The sequence below is a fragment of the Momordica charantia genome (assembly GCF_013281855.1).
Source record: "Momordica charantia cultivar OHB3-1 chromosome 8 unlocalized genomic scaffold, Mcharantia_2.0 BLBB01000008.1, whole genome shotgun sequence".
Taxonomy (NCBI): domain Eukaryota; kingdom Viridiplantae; phylum Streptophyta; class Magnoliopsida; order Cucurbitales; family Cucurbitaceae; genus Momordica; species Momordica charantia.
In genome coordinates, this window is record NW_028275166.1 from 2,910,901 (window position 1) to 2,929,367 (window position 18,467).

The 18,467-nt window shown below is 35.1% G+C and overlaps 3 protein-coding genes across 7 annotated transcripts; 1 reads left to right on the forward strand and 2 right to left on the reverse strand.

The window, feature by feature from the left end:
- Window positions 1–801: 801 nt before the first annotated feature.
- On the forward strand, window positions 802–3,941 carry LOC111004884 (Protein phosphatase 2A regulatory B subunit family protein). The gene is made up of 2 exons (XM_022276124.2): window positions 802–2,886; window positions 3,247–3,941. Exons 1-2 carry the CDS (start codon window positions 1,633–1,635, stop codon window positions 3,604–3,606), a joined length of 1,614 nt encoding a protein of 537 aa, XP_022131816.1. The 5' UTR covers window positions 802–1,632; the 3' UTR covers window positions 3,607–3,941.
- Window positions 3,942–4,953: 1,012 nt separating this feature from the next.
- Window positions 4,954–15,338, reverse strand: LOC111004605 (cyclin-A2-2). Of its 4 annotated transcripts, XM_088127616.1 has the most exons (16): window positions 15,199–15,338; window positions 15,023–15,076; window positions 14,518–14,600; window positions 14,183–14,317; window positions 10,087–10,421; window positions 9,722–9,890; window positions 8,557–8,690; window positions 8,312–8,404; window positions 7,999–8,132; window positions 7,304–7,379; window positions 6,530–6,606; window positions 6,407–6,455; window positions 6,024–6,173; window positions 5,738–5,872; window positions 5,351–5,414; window positions 4,954–5,213 (listed from the first exon to the last, which is right to left on the reverse strand). In XM_088127616.1, the coding sequence occupies exons 5-16, from the start codon at window positions 10,363–10,365 to the stop codon at window positions 5,173–5,175; spliced, it is 1,401 nt and encodes a 466-aa protein (XP_087983742.1). In that variant the 5' UTR covers window positions 10,366–10,421; window positions 14,183–14,317; window positions 14,518–14,600; window positions 15,023–15,076; window positions 15,199–15,338; the 3' UTR covers window positions 4,954–5,172. The 4 variants fall into 4 exon arrangements, with proteins under 4 accessions (XP_087983742.1, XP_022131360.1, XP_022131362.1 ...); XM_022275668.2 differs by lacking the exons at window positions 14,183–14,317; window positions 14,518–14,600; window positions 15,023–15,076; window positions 15,199–15,338 and adding an exon at window positions 11,175–11,739; XM_022275670.2 differs by lacking the exons at window positions 14,183–14,317; window positions 14,518–14,600; window positions 15,023–15,076; window positions 15,199–15,338 and adding an exon at window positions 11,175–11,732 and having other exon boundaries at window positions 6,407–6,440.
- LOC111004660 (2Fe-2S ferredoxin-like superfamily protein) lies at window positions 15,102–18,284 on the reverse strand. Of its 2 annotated transcripts, XM_022275766.2 has the most exons (6): window positions 17,984–18,271; window positions 17,768–17,881; window positions 17,175–17,228; window positions 16,613–16,675; window positions 15,834–15,896; window positions 15,102–15,439 (listed from the first exon to the last, which is right to left on the reverse strand). In XM_022275766.2, the coding sequence occupies exons 1-6, from the start codon at window positions 18,182–18,184 to the stop codon at window positions 15,404–15,406; spliced, it is 531 nt and encodes a 176-aa protein (XP_022131458.1). In that variant the 5' UTR covers window positions 18,185–18,271; the 3' UTR covers window positions 15,102–15,403. The 2 variants fall into 2 exon arrangements, with proteins under 2 accessions (XP_022131458.1, XP_087983744.1); XM_088127618.1 differs by lacking the exon at window positions 15,834–15,896 and having other exon boundaries at window positions 17,984–18,284.
- Window positions 18,285–18,467: the final 183 nt, after the last annotated feature.

Consider the following 18,467-nt stretch of genomic DNA (forward strand, 5'->3'; position numbering starts at 1 on the left):
CAGATAACATTTATCCCCAATTTTTTCATCATTACCCGTCCCGCCTAATAAATAAATAAAATCTAAAAATAAATATTTGTTTCTTTTCGCTTTTATTTCACTACGAAAATATGTGCTTTAGCATCTAAATTGTATGAGATTCGAATTCCTGATTTTTCGCTAGTATTAATATTTTAACACGGAAAAGTAGGTTCAACTGATAATGTAACTTTTAAATCAATTTTGTGTAAGTAAGAATCAAGCCATCAATTTTTAAAATAGTAATTAATATAATAAGTGTCTCAGACATGATTCTAATACGTAGACATTTCTATCAACATATCAATGTTTCCATGAATTTGACATCGACACTAGAGGTGAATCAACGTTTTCATCATAGTACAAGAAAATCGATAAAATATAGAAAATATCTATAAAATGTCACTAATATATACATAATATTAATATTAATTATTTTTTAACTAATTTAGAAATTGAAAAATGTTTGTTTGTTAATTTAAATATTTTTTACGATTTTTTTAATTTTTCTAATTTTGATAGAAATATCCATCGACATCGACATTGACATCAATTTTTCCATAAAATTGAAATATTGATATTTTCATCCACATCGACATTTAAAACCTTAATCTCAACGATTTATGAGAAGCATGAAGATGAGTATTTTTGTTCTAAAGTTGATAGATTGGAAGAGATATTTTGAATATTTGGGGCGATGAAAGGAAAGTAGTTACTTTTTTGAAATTAAGAAACAAAAATAAATAATGTCTGGGGAAATGAAAAAAAAGAGAGGGAGAGGGAGAAGGCATATTTAATGGAAAATTAGTGTTGTGTAAAGCGTTGCATTTTCTCTCGGAAAATGCCCATAAGGCAGAGGTTTCTTCTTCTCGTTCTCGCATCTACCGAGGAAAACGAGAACGATAACAAAAACGAAAACCAAGAACAAAATCAAAAACCAGAGGAGCAGCTCATGTTCAATTCCTCCATTCTTTTCATGGAAATCGAACATTAGCTATTCTAATTCGCCTCTCAATCCAGGGAAGACGAAACCCACAACTCAAAAAAGCAACTTCTTCATCATCATCATCATCAAACCCTCTTTCTTTTTCTCTTTCATCTCCGTTAATCTCCCCAATTCCCTCTCTCTCTCTCCTTCTCTTAATGTGGAGTGTTCTTGATTGTGAATGATGGGATTTGGATTTACTTTTGCTGTCATCAAACCCTAAATCTTCTTCTTCTTTTCTTCTTTTTGTTTTGTTTTGTTATTTTTCTCTGTTTATACGTTTGTTAAATTTCTTTGTTCTAGGAATGCTGGCTACCTGAATGTTGATAGGACCGTTTTGTTTCCTCTTCCATCCCGCTTTCTCTCTCTCTCTCTCGTTTGTGAGCTTGTTTGAAATTTGATTTTCCTTTTTTTAACTTTCCCTTTATAACCCATGTTGTTCCTTGGGAGGACTCGGGTGAACAAGATTTTTGCGGATCTGACATTCAGTCAATGTCCTCTGCATTCTCTACATTTTCCGTCCTGAGGTGTTTTCTGCTTCTGGGATCTCAGAAATCGTTGCTTACCCTTTGGATTTGCTCAAATTCATGGTCGAGAGATAGGGTTCCTTGTTACTATTTTGGGCGTTTATGTTCCCCGATGATCAAATTTTCCTCCTGGGTCTGATCTTCTTTTTGTTATCGAATCGTTTCTTCACAATGCTCAAGCAGATCCTCAGCAAGCTTCCTCGGAAGTCATCCGACTCGTCCGATTCACCAAGAACACCGCGGTCTTCATCGCGTTCCAGTCCCAGAAGTAGCTCTACATCTTCCGGCCCTGGGACCCCAAGATCGAGCGGTGGAGCTTCTGCCTCAGGCCGGACCAATGCTACTAAGCGAACTTCCTCTGCAGTGTTCCCGGCGAGCCTCGTGGCCGGAATCGAGCCATTGGTGCCTTTCAAAGACGTGCCCTCTTCCGAGAAGATGAATCTCTTCGTGAGTAAACTGAGCCTTTGTTGTGTTACCTTTGATTTCACGGACCCCAGTAAGAATTCCATAGAAAAAGGTGTTAAAAGACAAACGTTGATTGAACTAGTGGAATTTGTTAATGCTGGGTCCATGAAATTCAGCGAACCTGCGATTAATGCCTTGTGTAAAATGTGCGCTGTTAACCTGTTTAGAGTCTTTCCACCGAATTATCGAGCTAACATGGTTGGTGGTGTTGTTCTTGGTGGTGAAAATGACGATGATGAGCCCACGTTTGATCCTGCTTGGCCTCATTTACAGCTTGTTTATGATTTGCTGCTTAAGTTTATACATTCTACTTATGTTGATGCTAAGGTAGCAAAGAAGTATATGGACCATTCGTTCATTTTGAGACTGTTGGAGTTGTTTGATTCGGAGGATCCTAGAGAAAGGGAATGTTTGAAGACGATTATGCATCGGATATATGGGAAGTTCATGGTTCATCGGCCTTTCATTCGCAAGTCTATCAACAATATATTTTATCGGTTTGTATCCGAGACCGAAAGACATAATGGCATCGCTGAGTTGCTGGAGATATTCGGAAGTATAATCAGCGGGTTTGCATTACCTCTTAAAGAGGAGCACAAGATCTTCTTGTGGAGGGTTTTGATTCCTCTGCATAAGCCGAAGTCTGTAGGTGCCTATTTTCAACAACTTTCATACTGCATTACACAGTTTGTAGAGAAGGAACCAAAGCTAGCGAGTGTTGTGATTAAAGGACTGTTAAAATATTGGCCGATAACGAGTAGTCAGAAAGAGGTAATGTTTCTGGGTGAGTTAGAGGAGATTTTGGAAGCAGTTAACATGGTGGAATTTCAGAAAGTCATGGTTCCCTTGTTCTGGCGAATCGGATGCTGCATAAACAGTTCGCACTTTCAGGTAGTAATCTCCCAAAGCTTATATTTATATTAGCCAATATATGATGTGAAGGTTCAATCAGTTAATAATCTGAGTTCCAGTCATTTCATGCTTATATTCTCTTTGGTTTTTCAACATTTGTGGGTCCATTTCACAGCCATTGTCACATATCATTAACATATATTTGATGTTTGGTTCTAAAACTCTTTTGGTTTCACATTCAATATGTACGGTTCATATGTTTTATCATTTTCTTTGATAAGAGACAACTTGATTTGGCTCAGTTTCGATTGGTTAAGTTGGACTTTTCACCTTCAAGTTTAACTCTTCTTTTAACACCATTGTTGCTGAGATTGTTTGATTGAACTCATTATCTTTCAGGTGGCTGAAAGGGCCCTTTTCTTGTGGAACAATGACCACATCGTAAACTTGATCGCGCACAACAGACACGTGATATTGCCCATCGTACTTCCCGCCTTAGAGAGGAATGCCCAGATCCACTGGAACCAAGCAGTGGTGAACCTAACCCTTAACGTTAGAAAGATATTCATGGAGATGGACGATGAGCTATTCATATCCTGCCATGCCCATGCCAAGGAGGAAGAAGCAAAGATAAGCTCGGCAGCCAACAAACGGAAGCAGGTATGGGAGCAACTCGAGAACGCAGCTGCGAGCGTCCAACCAATGGCCGGGAAAACCGCTGTGCTGGTAACTCCCTTAGCATCCTCAATAGCCTGCTGAAGTTGGTTCCATTGATGATAAACATGTAATGTAAGATTCCCTCACTCCCACTCTCAAATCAGTGCCACTGCCACACCCCTTTATTTTCTTTGTTTTTCTGTTGTCTTTTGCAATTGAGGGTGGAAAATGGAAATACCAGAGGGGAAATGTGATGTGTTGGTGGGTAGGAATGGGAATATGTAATTTTGGGTTGGTTGGTGCTGTGGCAGCCAATCTTTGTAACCTTATTTTGGATCCTGTAATTTCTCTGTCGCCATTATGACGTTGGATGTTAACTCCTCTGCAAGTTCATCGGAAAGTTCTTGCAGTGCATTTCAGAAAATCTTTTCCCCTTCTCCCATTGTCTCAATTTCGTTGCTTTTTATTCTTTCATCAAGGTCAAAATGATATCTTATTTTTTGACAGATTGGTTCGGAGTCACGATTTTTGGGAAGAACGAGATGACTAGATCTAACTACTTAAATTATGTTTAGATAAGTATGTTTAGATTGATGACTAATGGTCATGATTTGAGAAGGTTTGTCAAATGAATAATGAATATTTTTTCCCCTCGATAATGAGATTGCAATTTGACCATGGTGCAATGATAAGAGTTTTGAGAATTGTGGTATCACTTATCACGAGATTTTGGGTTCAAACTTTGCGCTAATCACTGTGTTGCTCAATTCATAATCACATAAAAGAATAAGCAGCGTAAATAACACTACATCAATTTTAGGAAATTAAAAAAAGAAGGTTCATGGATGAGATTTATCATGAATATCATGACCCCACTTTGTTGCTAAATGATGTTCCACCCCACGAGCAGATTGCAAGATTTCTGTTTCTAATGAAGACCATAATTATTACTTCCACTTTTCTGTGAGGTCCCATTTTTATTTGGCTACCTACTATGAACAATTCACTTAATTATTTAGTGCAAAACCCACCGAGAGAATTGTTTAAGAATTTATTGTCCTTCAGAACAAAAATTTGGCACATAGCATTTGTTATATAACAATTGTAATTGTGTTACTTCAAATGTACAATAATCTAAAATAGTTTTGACATTTACACATTTAATCTCAAAATTTTCAAAATTCCGAATTAAATAAAACAGTCTAATATGACTCTAACCTATAAATAGACTTTCAATTTTGTGTTGGATACTAGTATCTCATTAAGTCAATAATCTAAAATACAAAATTGAAAATTTAAGAATATATTAGATACAACATTGAAAGTTCAGTAATCGAACACTTTTTGTGTCCTAAAATTGAAATTTCAAGAGCTCAATCCTGGTTATAAAAAAAATTGTAGCTGATATCGATGAAGTAGTGGAATTCATGGCAAAAGTAAAAGCCGGAGGAAGAGGAAAGTCAAATTCATAAGTAGGTAGGCATTCATGCAACCGAGTAAAATTGATAATTAAATTTTTTTTCTGGTCACAAAAAAAGTGGACAGGACAGGATTGTCTTTTAATAATCATATGATGTTTGCCTGTCGAGGCATCGGTTCACTGAGTTGTTTGATGTGAACCAAACAGTTGGAAGAGTCAGTTTCCTGTTATAAATTTAGCCTGTTGCTTTAAAATTCAACCCCACATCTGGAAGCAGAAGCGCCACAACCTGATAATAAATAAGCCAAACAAACACACAATTATTTTATCCACATCTTATCTTTCTCTCTCTTTTTCCTTTTTTTCTTTTCCTTCTTCAACCACTCATATTTTGGAAATGTCTCATATGCCCCTGCATTTAGGTACCTGTCTGGTTTTGCAAAACTGAGAGAACTGATTTTGTGGAGGTTAAAGTCGCCACATTCCCAAACTGTCACAATAAACAAGATTTCTCAGTCCAACACAGCCATGAATTTCGTCAAAACACATCAGACATTGAAACCCCATTTATTCCGCTCTTTTACTTCGAATTTAACAACTAAAAATTATAATGAGCCAAGTCAGAAACTTCATAAGAATGATCAGAACTTCATCTTCTAAGAGGGATTTTATTTGTTTTGAATTCAAGACAAAGAATGCATCCTATTTAATGATATAGATGCTGGATTTTGATTAAGAAACCCACACTATTTTAGAGCACCATCTTATTGATTAAAACAGTTCTTGTAAAGAAGGGTAAACTTTGTTTCTAACCTTCTGTTGTCTATACTTCTGGAATACGGCGTTTAAGGGGCAACTTGTGGAGTTCAATTGTAGATCTTCTAAGGCAAGAACTGGAGTTTTTAGCTCGGAGGCACTGTAATTGGTATAATGCTCCAGCGTCTGGTTCTGCAAGCCGAAGAAATGCGTTAAAACCGTGCTTTCGTATGTCGATAATGTAATTTGAATTATTAAACATTGTACCGATGGGACCCCAAAAGAGGGAAAAAAGAAAACATGAGACAAAAGAGAACAGTAAAGGGACAAAGGAAAAACAGACCCATGGGTGATTTGGTTGATTCAGAATCCATCTGGCTAAGAACACGACAGAAGCAGCTACTGCTGAAGGCAGGAACCTGAGGAAGCTGTACTCAAGAAGAGTCAACTCTGCTAGATAATCCGTTAAATGCTGGAATTCGACGCAAGGTTCCTGGTAAAATAGTTGGTTTTGAGCTTCATGTTAGCCAATCAAAGCAAAATGAATTCTGCAACAGATAAGATCGGGAATTTAAGCAACTTAATATCAACTTTTCCAACGGATGTGAAAGATCTAATCTAAATGCTAAGATTATCATTACTTTTCTATGTTCTTTAATGAATCGACATTCGGCAACTGGAGTGAACTGAATTCTATGAAAAATATGGGTTTTCTAAATTAAATACCTTGCAAGAAGCCTGTGCCACCTGCACGAATCTCCTGCGAAGATGCTGTCTTTTAGAACGACAATTTTCATGGCATGTTGTCAGAAGATTCAGAAAAGGAAAGAGATAATGGTACTAAGATACCTGAGAAATGTTTTTGTAGTGGGAACAGAAAGCTGAAAGTTGAGCAAGTTCAGAACTTCACCCTCCATTTTTAGTACCTGCCACACGATATCAATCTAGTGGGACCGGGAAAACCATCGACATTTAAAATTCTTGAGAATCCTCCTTGAACAGTTGAAGTACACTCATGAAATGGCAAAAATGTAACAAAGTTAAGGCCTAAGGAATCCTCAAAGAATCGTCGAATCAAAACAGAGGTGTTATTAATTTCTATTTTTAAATCTTCCAAGCAATCTGGAAAAAAAAAATTATTATCCCTCGAACTATTTTCCAAGTCTCCTGAGTATATTACCTTATTGGCAAATGGTAATGTAATATGATGTCATGGTTAAATGTTCAGCAAGAATTCCCTCATGCCTGCGCTCTTCTATGGCAAATGGTCAGACCCCAATCAAAATCAAGGTAGTTTTAGTCATCTTGTAAAAGCCATCATGACTTTTAAGGCTCTATTTGGGATCACATGCTATATGGGACAACAGGATTGCATATCCATAACCCTTTCTTAAGAATTGTGGCTACATGTTTCCAGGTCTAATTGACCTAAGCATGAGGAGGACAAGAAAAGATTTGGCTTACGAGATGAGGTCATAAATGATGAAAAAGGCATCAATATGAAGAGTTGAAAACTACGTGGCACAAATGCAGTGACATAATAAAATGAGAGCAGGTGAGCTATCAATATCTGCCCATAGTATTGCTGACAAGAATAGGGATGCCAATTGACCAAAAGCCTACCTCTCCTCTTGTATAGGTGTTGTCAGTGATGAAGCAAAACTCTTCCACAAACGGTGCACAGACTTCTTCATATTTACTACAAGCACCAAAAAGCAAACATATCACGGATTACACAGTGATTCGTAGATACATGGTTTTATAATTTCAATAATTTACAGTCGTTCAGGAAAGCTTAATAGAAGATCATAGCAAAAAAGATTGAACGGAGATTTGCGTTTAAAAATAAATAAATAGGGGGATAGTTGCAAGCTGATAGAAAGGAAGTTTGTGCCTGACACGTGAGGATGAAATCATATTGTTCCAGATGAAGTCATGGAATATTGAAAAGATGGTAAATAAAACATATAAATGAAAATTTTATCAGCAACCAAAATATGGCTTTAATGTATAAAACATTTGATTTGGTACTAATATAGAAAGTTAGCCACCAATGTTTTAAAGATCATGTAGACGTATGAGCCTTCACTGTACAAAACTTTGTCTGAAGTCTTGAGAGTTCACCGTTTTTTCGACCATCATTTAATACCAAGAATTCGTACCTAGTTTTCTTTATTGTTGGGGCTAGCAACCACATCAGCAATAACTAAGTTCATAACAATTTATTCAGCATAAACCTTGCTAGTCAAAAGATTTCATGTGAAAGTACTTTTCATTCCTAATACGATGAATATCAGTCCACAAGATTTGGAACTTACGTGGCGATTAACATGCAAGTAACACCAAGAAGCTGTAATCTATGTCTTTCAATGAAACTTCGAGAGAGAAACCGATCAATGAGATTCACAGTGAGGTAAAGTGTGTCAGAGACCAGTTTATATTCTTCGGAGACCTGAAATAAAGAGTTTGACCTACTTAGAAGTGAGCTCTTGCAAAATTCTACTCTTAAAAATTCACATGTGTCGTTCCCCATATGTTATGACTTATGAAAGAAGAAAATATGGGCATATTTCAAGCATAAATATCTGAATAAAATTCAAATTGTTTTTGACAGGCTATACTTATACTAACCTCCACCAGCCAATCAATTAGTATCCCTCGCATGATTGGAGTGATATATTTCTGTAACTCTTCCATATAGTTAGTGGATGGCCTTTGATCAAGCTGAAGAAGAAGACAGTTCAACAATTTAGCACAAGTAGGTCATTGTTTGACAAAAGATAGAAATTACTGTCCTCTTTATTTTTCCTCAATACCACATAAATCCAAAATTTTCTTTGAGAACTTGATGAAAATTTGACTATTCCAACACAGACCTCTATTACACGAATAGTATCATATATATCATGGGCATATAGGGTGCATGCTTGAGGATCTTCTGAGTTTGAAACACCATCCAATGTACCAAGGTGATTTGAGACTGACAAATTCTCACAATTCCTAGCCTTATCTGCAGAGTTTGATTAAGAAAAAAAAAAGAATGATGAATAGATAATATTTACTTCAACAGTATCTATCATTTTTCTTTTGATGACGAATCAAAATATTTTTCAAGGAGTGCACGAATTTCTAGAAGATCAAAAAGTCTTCAAAAAGATAAAACACATCAACGTATAACATCTCCTTAAATAATGAAGCTTTTTGTGAACCCGTTAATATAAATTCAGTAAAATTGAAATGAATGAAATTTTAATAAGATCAATGGTCTATGAGAATAACTAGTACGTAATCTGCCCCGTCTTAATGTCTTACATCTCCTAAAAAATTCCCTTGAACTCATTAATTTTCAGTCGATGAAGTAACTGAAAATCATTACCTTCACAAAAACATAATCATGTTCCTAAAATGAAAAGGATTAGACAAAGGAGAAAAGAAAATTATAAGCAGGATTCATTAAGTGTTTGTTTAAGCTTAGGTTAATAACTCCTAAAACAGTGGGCTGCAAGCATGCAAACAAAATGAAGCTTATCCCACATACTTTCATTCAATCAGCTGATAAAGAAACACGGAATATACTGCAAGCACATTTTGTAGTGGCACACTAAAAAATCGAGTAAAAATTGTAAAATTGTAAAGGACGTAAAAATTAAGAACTGAAGGAATATAGGATACATTCCTAAAACCCGTGATGAAAGAAATTATTGTCTACTTCTCTCGTACCATCTAATGAATAAGAAACTCTAAATTCTGTCATTGTACAAACAAATTATATTATATGGTATAGTGTGAACATCATTAGATCTGAGCTATTTGCCTTCTTTAGAAAGGAATAACTAATTTTTGTGATGATTATTAAAAAATTGTATATTCCTTCTTGGATCCCACGAAGATTAAGATGAAGATGTTCCCACAACGGTAATTAATTTAGAGAAGACTTGGGAATGGAATGGCATTGTCATAACTGAAATGGAAAAAGTTAGTTCGGTGTCAAAACCAAGCTATGCACGGTTAACAAGCAAGAGTATGAATCAGCATTTAAACCTTTGATTTGATGGTCTTTTGATCCTGAAAGCACGGGGAATGCAAAATTTGAGCTTCCTATGCCACTGTGAAACTTGTTTTCTTGTGCTGTCTCTTTTTTACCTTGTGACTCTGCCATCCTTGTAATGGTTGAACCTTCAACTGATTCGGTCTGTGCAACCTCTTGCATCTACGAATTTCAACAGAAACATTAAATACCACACTTTTTTTCATTATTGATAGGCCCGAGTTATCAATACTGTCATGAATGATTAAAGATACGATTTTCTTTTTCATTTTTTCAGCTGAAATATAAGTACATTCATGAATTTAAAATTCAAACTCCATGATGCAGCTGACAATTTAAAATATGAAAAAATTTGCACCTGAACTTCAGAAGCATGTAAGCAATCCAGATTATTGCTCTCACAGGACATGTTAGTAACATCCTTGAGCACTGCTCTTCTTTTGTGCCGAAGGCCGAAAGTAGTAGTTGCACGAACATTACTTCCATCTAGTTGTGCTTGTTCAGAGATTGCCGTGTGGGCGCGTTTGCAAAGTTCTTTGACTGGACATTGTAATAGGGGTGAAATAGCTCCTAGCCTACCTGAGGAATTAGAATGGGGGCGCCTGATTCTGACAGAAAACTTATGTTCTTCCATCATATTTGACAAATCTGTTGTGTGTGGACGAGCAAAGGCATGGCTATAACTTCAACAACCTGCAGTTGTAATATTAAATTAATGTTCATGATAGGACAAAACGTGACAATTAAATGGTAAAGATGATTTTTCTGGCCATTTGAAATGAAGAGCTGCATCTTGTACCGATATGAAAAGGAATTGTGTCCAGATATGTTCATGTAGGTTCAGAATCATGCTACGTCTATTCATATGCTATTGAACAAAATCGAAATAATTTTACACTTCAACACATCGCTGTTGTCTCTAAGAGGATCCAAAAACTCCCATGCTAAATTTAATGAAACATCAATTCCTTTTATGGTCTTGCTATCTAAGTTCGCTGATTGACTCAATACAGTATCCACTGCTGCAAATTCAAATTTAATTTCATTTGCATTATCCGCCAGGGAAATGATCAAGGATCTTATTCCGTAAGTTGAATCAATATCCCGGCCGAATAGAGCTTATCTTCGGCACCTGAATTTATTTCTTTCAGTAATATAACAATGGCAGCAAGAGTAACCAATGCAAAAAAAAAAATCAGTCAAAGTTAAATTGTAGCATTTCTCGGAAAATTCATGCTCTATTCGAATAGTAATTTGCATGCGCAGAATCTAATTCCAATTACAACCTCTTAGTATACAAAGAAAATGACAAAATGAACGAAGAAAATCTTCAGAGTTCGGGAAACAGGAAAACTTTGAGATCAAGTAATCGTAAATGCAAGACAATGCCGCATTTCGCAAAGCTAAAAAAATCAAAATAAAGTTTCCACTGAATCTAAAACTCACGGCTAAATTTATCCACACGTCTGCGCCAGAGAGAACGGAGCTAAGTCGCAGCAAAGCTTACTGCATCACAACGAGTCTTATTCCAGCATCTTCTCCGATCAGCTTGTCGGCCATAGTTTCAAGTGCATATACATATGTTGTGAGACAACGGCCGTAAGCGACGGAGCTAGCGGCGGAGCAACATGGCGGGCGCGCGTCAACGGAAGAGGAGCGGGGAGAAGGAGCGGGAAGGAGCCTGGAGTTTTTTGAACTCGTGGCCACCCGAGCGGACATATAAATATAATTCTAATTTATTGGATGTGACACATGACAAAAATATATCCATAATTATTAATTTATTTTTGTTTTGAAGAAATAATTTTTAATTTATTATTACTGTTGGATTACACGCAATGAAGAAAATCGGCATGATAATTTGTTCGATGTTGAAATCTTTGTCACTTGGGACTTGGGAGAATCGAATCCCTAAATTAATGTTTAGTGACGAATTAATAATTTCAAACTTATTTTTATTTTAAAAAAAAGTTTTTGAAAGTTTTGACAAATAAAAAAATTAAAAAATTAAAAATAAAGGTTAATTTATAATTTAGTTCATTTAAATTGGTTTTCATTAAAGATTACTATGAGATGTCTATAACATTTGTGGATAGTAATACAAATTTAATGCGCCAAATTATTGTTGTGATAGAGAAATTAAACTGGTTGAAAAATATAAATATAACTTATATTTTAAAATATTATTTTTGTTTGAAAAGTAATTAAAAAAAAGATTAGGGTGTGTGATTAAATTAACTGGATACTTTTGCTAATCAGATTATTTTAGAGCACAACCACTAATGCTTGTCTAATTAAGTAAAAAAAAGTTTGTCAAATAACTCAGTTGTATCTCATTTATCGTGTAGCTTAAATAACTTGTCTAGTTGGATTTACATTATTTTTCCAATAATACTAAATACATATACTAGATTTTAATCAAAATATGGAAATGATAATAAAACATTTAAAAAAGATAAAAGAACTAAATCGAGATCAAGTATAAAAATGTAATTCAACCAAAAATAAAACAAAGATATGGATATTGCATGAGTTTTTATTAAATAAATATAATCATCATCCAACCAAATCAGATTAGATAAAATGAACAAATATTGTGTGAGGTATTCAAGGTATTTAGGTTTAAATATTAATTTAGCCTTTATATTTTTTACGTTAGTGCATTTTAGTCTTTATACTTTTAATTTGGTCCATGTACTTTTACTTTTTGTTTATTTTAATCTTGGTACTTAATCTCTATTTTAAAAATTTTAATACAAAATTTATACGAAACGAAAATCTATTTATGATTACATTTGAAAACTTTAACGAGTTAGTATCATGCTAAAATTATAATTGAAAAAATGAGATAAAAATGAAAATGAAATAATCAAAATGGTCACTTTTTAAAAATATATAGGAATCAAAATGGATGGTTCAAAATACATGGACTAAAGAGACGTTTTGAAAGTGCATAAACTAAAATAAATCTAAATCAGAATCAAAGTGCACGAACTAAAATAGTATTTACACCGATTGTAATATTTAAATTTAGTATGATTAAAAAAATATGAAATGTGAAAAAAAAGAATGATATTCGAGTTGACCCAACTTTTGATTATTAAAAGACTTTTATTTTTTATAATTTTATTAAAGATTTAAAAGACTTTAATAAAGTGGTAAACGTGATTCGAATAGTAAGTTGTTCTTTAAAAAATCCTTCGATTAAAAAGGTATAGCAGTAAACGCAATTAGGAATATTTTTAGGGAAAATAACATTAATAAACTGAATAACGAGAGTTTCTAGAAACAACAGCTGATTTTTTAAAAAGAATTCAAAATGACTATTCACATGCTGCCAAATTCTTCTTCCCTGTGCCCTTGAAACACTAAAACCCAATAAAGTCAAATTTCAAATTGAAGTTATGATCTTTCACATCCTAAAATTCAAAAAGACTATGTACACCCTTATTTTTGTATGTATATGCCAAGAAAATGGGTTGAAAACTCTACTCCAATCCAAATCTAAGCCAAATACTCCATCTTCCGACCCTACATTTCTAGAGTTAAATACATGGTATCAATTTAGTAATCCCTAATCCATATATGAGAGTTGGACTGCAAGATCCTCCAACATATAATTGTCGAGAAATATTAGAATTCTCATGTTACAATGCTCTACTAGGCCAACATATGATGGTTAATAACAAATCTATACTTCAAACCTCAAATTCAGAAACTCGTTTCTTTTCACAATCCAAATACATGCTACATAAACTTGAGCGACTTCCCAACTCAAAACTCTAGACTACACAAATTTAAAGGTTATAAATACACGAATCAAATATCTCGTTAGTAATGACTCAAGTTAGTAGTATTAAAAGATATTCTATTTATTGAAAACCCCAAACTATAGACTATACAAATTTAAAAGTTATAAATACATAACCCAAGTATCTCACTAGTAATGGTTACGGTTAGTAGTATTAAAAGATATTCTATTTATTGAAAACCCCAGACTAAAGACTGTACAAATTTAAAAGTTATAAATAGACGACTCAAATATCTCGCTAGTAGTGACCATATGGTTAACAGTATTAAAATATATTCTATTTATTGAAAACCCCAAACTCTAGACTACGCAAATTTAAAAGTTATAAATAGATGACCCAAATATCTCGCTAGTAGTGACTATATGGATAATAGTATTAAAATATATTCTATTTATTGAAAACCCCAAACTATAGACTATACAGATTTAAAACTTATAAATAAACGACCCAAATATCTCGTTAGTAATAGTTATGGTTAGGAGTATTAAAAGATATTCTATTTATTGATAGGGGTCGAGAGAGAGAGGGAAAGGAGGGGAGGTGGTCCCAAGGGGGAAGGGGTGGTTGGAGAAGGATAAGGGCATCCAATCCATTCAAAATATAGAGGGAAGGGAAGAGGATTTCAAACAGTAACATTATTACCAGCTTTGGAGGAGCCTAGAAGACAAGCAGCTCCGCTCCACTGCTATCATTTTCCCACCTTTTTTCCTTTTCCATCACAAAGTCCTCACCACTCAGCAGCATTGTCAACTTAGGACATGGACACCCATTACACACCTAAATCATAGAGGGAGAGAAAGAGAGATTAGCCACCAAACAAAATATAGTTTTAAGTATTTTGGCATGTAACTGAAACTGATGCAATTTCTTTAATTTCAGTGAAAGACAGACCTGCAACTTGACTATATAAGTACAAGATAGCTAACTGAACACAGGCAGACAATTAAGTAATATAAACCGTTAAATGGTTAAATTACCATTTTAGTCTCTAAAGGCTTCGGGTTGTTTCAATTAGATTCTTCTCTGGACAAGGTTGAGAGAAGCAATGTGATCGTCTCGTCTAAAGAAAACATACCATGTCAAAAGTTATTAACATTTTATACTGACAAAGATGTTTCGAGAAATGACATTTTTAGAAGATTGGAGACTAAATTAAAATTTTTTAAAATTATGAAATCAACTTAGAGGTTTTAAAATTGTAAGGACATAATGGTAATTTAGCATAAAGACGCCCCATTTAGAACAAAGGCATGGCCTTTCTGTGGGCTGTTTGTTCTTTTAAAAGGACCAATTTGATTGGTTGAATAATCTGTAAATATGCAACTTTCCTTTTGGCCCTTTCTCCACTTTTCCTTTCTCCCATTCCAATCTCTCCTCATCGAGTAAATACAATACAACTCATGTTTGACTATTTCTTGGTGATTGTGAACTGTGCAGTTATTTTTATTCAAAGAGCAATATTTGTAAATCAATTGGTCACACCTGTCCATGTGTCCAGAATCAGATTCTTCAGTCTTCGTTTTTCCCTTCACAATTCTATTTCATTAATGAAGTATAAGAATGTGTGAATAAACAGTACATGTACCAGTATAAACATTACTAAAAGACACTATCTCCTTTTTCAGCTAAATTTTTCAAAATATACAAATTTAACTTACAAAACGTTAAAGCAGGAGCAAATATTGAGCGTCTTGTATTTGAGTGCCAAGCCACAGATTTGTTGGGTTGAAGGCAGGTATTTGAGTGCCAAGCCACCAAATTTGTTGAGTAGTAGCAGCCTTCAAGCGAGTCCTGGTTGGTGTAGCATAATCCCTCTTGCTTTTGCAACAAATCACAGCCTCTACATAATGATGCAACTCTAAATCACTTCTTCCATTGCGGCAACCTTTGGACCACAACCTGTAACCAGTGATCAGCTTAAACGTCAAAGTAGGAACAGAGAAAAAAAAAGAAGAATAAGGGCAAATACCCCTGCGTTGTCTTAGGTTAAGAAAAGAAAAAAACTACAGATAAAACTTCAGGTTCCATGTAATTTGCCCCTTAGTTCTTAGAGTTGAAACGCTTCGAATGTAAAATTCTTCCCCTCCATATGAAAATTTATAGCTCCACCCTTGCACAAACGAGCTTGCCTTTTAGCAAGTATGGAGTCTAATCATGACGAGGAGATCTAGGGCTATCATGTTTTTTTAAAGTACAATTTAAGGATCATGGATATTATATTTTCAATGCAATAGAAGGGTTGTGTGAATTTGGTAGTTATGAACAAAGATGCAAAATAGATTCTTGATAGTACCTTGCCAGAGTTCTCTTTATTCCCAACAATTGTCTGACAAGCAAGCCTCCACGTTTCGGGTTTCTAAATTGCCACAACCATGGTTACTATTGCTCCGTGCATATAAATGAAAAATGGCAAACTTATAGAAAACATAAACAGAAGTAGGTTCCAGAACAAACTACAACCTCCAATTTCAGCAATCTAAATCGAAACCAATTAAAAGTTGTCTGTCTTGCAAAGAAAAAATTGGTATTGATTTTTTAGCAACAAATGCACAGGACGGGACTTAGCATAATTTAAGAAAGTTCACTCAGTAGCACTATTTCAGAAAGTTGAAATTATTAGGTTAGAATAAATCGAATTGTTCAAACAATTCTGGGATGCTTGCTTACCTGGACTTGGATTTTGTTTGGGTCAACTATGCTCAACGAGCCGGAAATAGATTTTAGAAAAATACAGAAACATTAATGAATTTATTGAACTCTTGACTTCATATCATGTAGTTTTGGGAATAAAATGATTTCTTACTAGACCTTTGAGGAGATTAACACATATACATAGACTGGTAGAAAAAAAGTCGGAACTAATTAATGGCTAATAACGCAACATGGGAGGTACCATGGTAAATCAAAAAGGTAAGAAACAAACAAACAAAAAAAAATCTTTAAACATGCTTCCTATTAAACCTTTCGGCTTTCAGGGATTGTGGGGTATTGGATATTTGAGTTCGTGTCTGCATAAAGACGAGAACAGGAGAGGCTGAGAAGGAGAGATGGGTCTATCAATTATTATCTTACCTTCTTCAGGTATCGGAGTTCAGTATTTGTTCTTTCATTCAATAGACCATTCCCATCAATTATCTGCACAAGGAGGATTACAGACCATCATCAGAAATCTACTTCTATGTATTACTAGGAGAAAATGTGCAAATAGATCATAGAGGTCCTCTGCTTTATGTGTTCCTTTACCTAGAATAATTTCTCAACCAGACATGAGGTGCAGTAAAGAAAATAGAAAAATTAATAAATGAACGATATAAAAGAAAAAAACACCAATAAATTTTCGTGAAGATTGTGACACTGACACTACTATTTTGTACAATATGATGATTTCTACTGTGTCCTTTCCCACCGTTGTTGCAATCACAAAAAAACAGGCTTGTTAATCTATAAGTGATCTCAACTATTTAAAAGTTTGACGTTCATCTGTTCTGTTTCAAGCACAACTGACATGCATTTTTCATTATGTATATTAAAGGCAATTTCATACATGATACTTCATCGGTAGGCCTAGCATAACAAGCAAGTCACTTAACAAAATTACTAGAGCTCTAACTACAAGGATATGTCAGGAAACTACCTCGACAATACAGGTTCCGCAACTTCCGCCACCTCCACAGTTCATCAATTTTCCCTGTGAACATTTGGATGCATTTAAACGACACATCATGGGAGAAAACACATGTAAAAATGATCCACTAATTAGAACATTATGATTATTGTCATTCATCAATGATCAAGACCATAAACAATTTAATTAAGGGGAGCACTTTAGGCCTTGCTGTATCGAGCTATGGAACATTTGTCAAATTTGTTAAAAAGAAAGACTGAATAGTAAAGGCCAGGGTTCATAACATGATTCTATTGAGACATGACGATCAGACAAGTGAGACATATTTAAAAATTTGGTATTAGCTCAAATTCATTTATAGGTTTGAAATTGAAGAGATCGTCGTCATTATTCATAATCATCATTACCCGACAAACTCCATGATTATTGCATATCGGTTTTTCTTTCACATTATTCTTACGTCACTAGAAATTGATGAAAATGACATTAATGATCCATTATAGCCCTTGCAATGTCAACATTTTGCAGTATGAGTGCGACAAACAAATCGGTTCGGCAATAGATCACAACACACTCCACATTGTGTAGAAATCAAAACTTACATAGGGGGCGTACAACTCGATCTTATTATCCAGCATAATATTCCTCAAGAGCTTCTCGCCGCTTACCGCCTTGGCCGTGTCCACCGGGTACGATCCATCGCTCCCCGGGTTCGGCTATCCGCACCAAAGAACCACAACATCAAACAGTCATCATCCAATATAATCCACGCAACTAGACAAAAATTACCGATAACGAATTCTTGCACGCGAGTTTACCCCAAGAAATTCCAGCTCGATCTCAGGCTTTTCAGCAGGACTCGACAGCAATGGCTCTGAAGAATTTGCAGCGACAGAGAGAGGGACCGTCGGTCTCCGATTAGGAAAATTTCCGATGATGCATCGGCGATTGCCACTGCCAGAGCGGAATTCCGGCTGCCGGAGCGATAGAGAAGCTGTGGTGACGTTCAGGGACGCCATATCCTCCTCTCTCGGCTCGACCAGTAGGAAGTTTCTCAGTCATTCATCGTTTACTTCTGTTCTCTCTCTTTTGTTCGTTAATTCTCCGCCGCGAGTTCGGAGGGGTAATTTCGTAAATTCGTATTATTATCGCGGCCAATTTTCGAAAAGTGATTTCTAGATAGGGCGGGAAGTTATGTATGTGGATGGACATGACTGTACCACATGATTCTTATGTATGGATGTACCAAAATTTTCAAAATTTACAGGTTTACTCCTATATTATTGGTGATCATGAAATAGA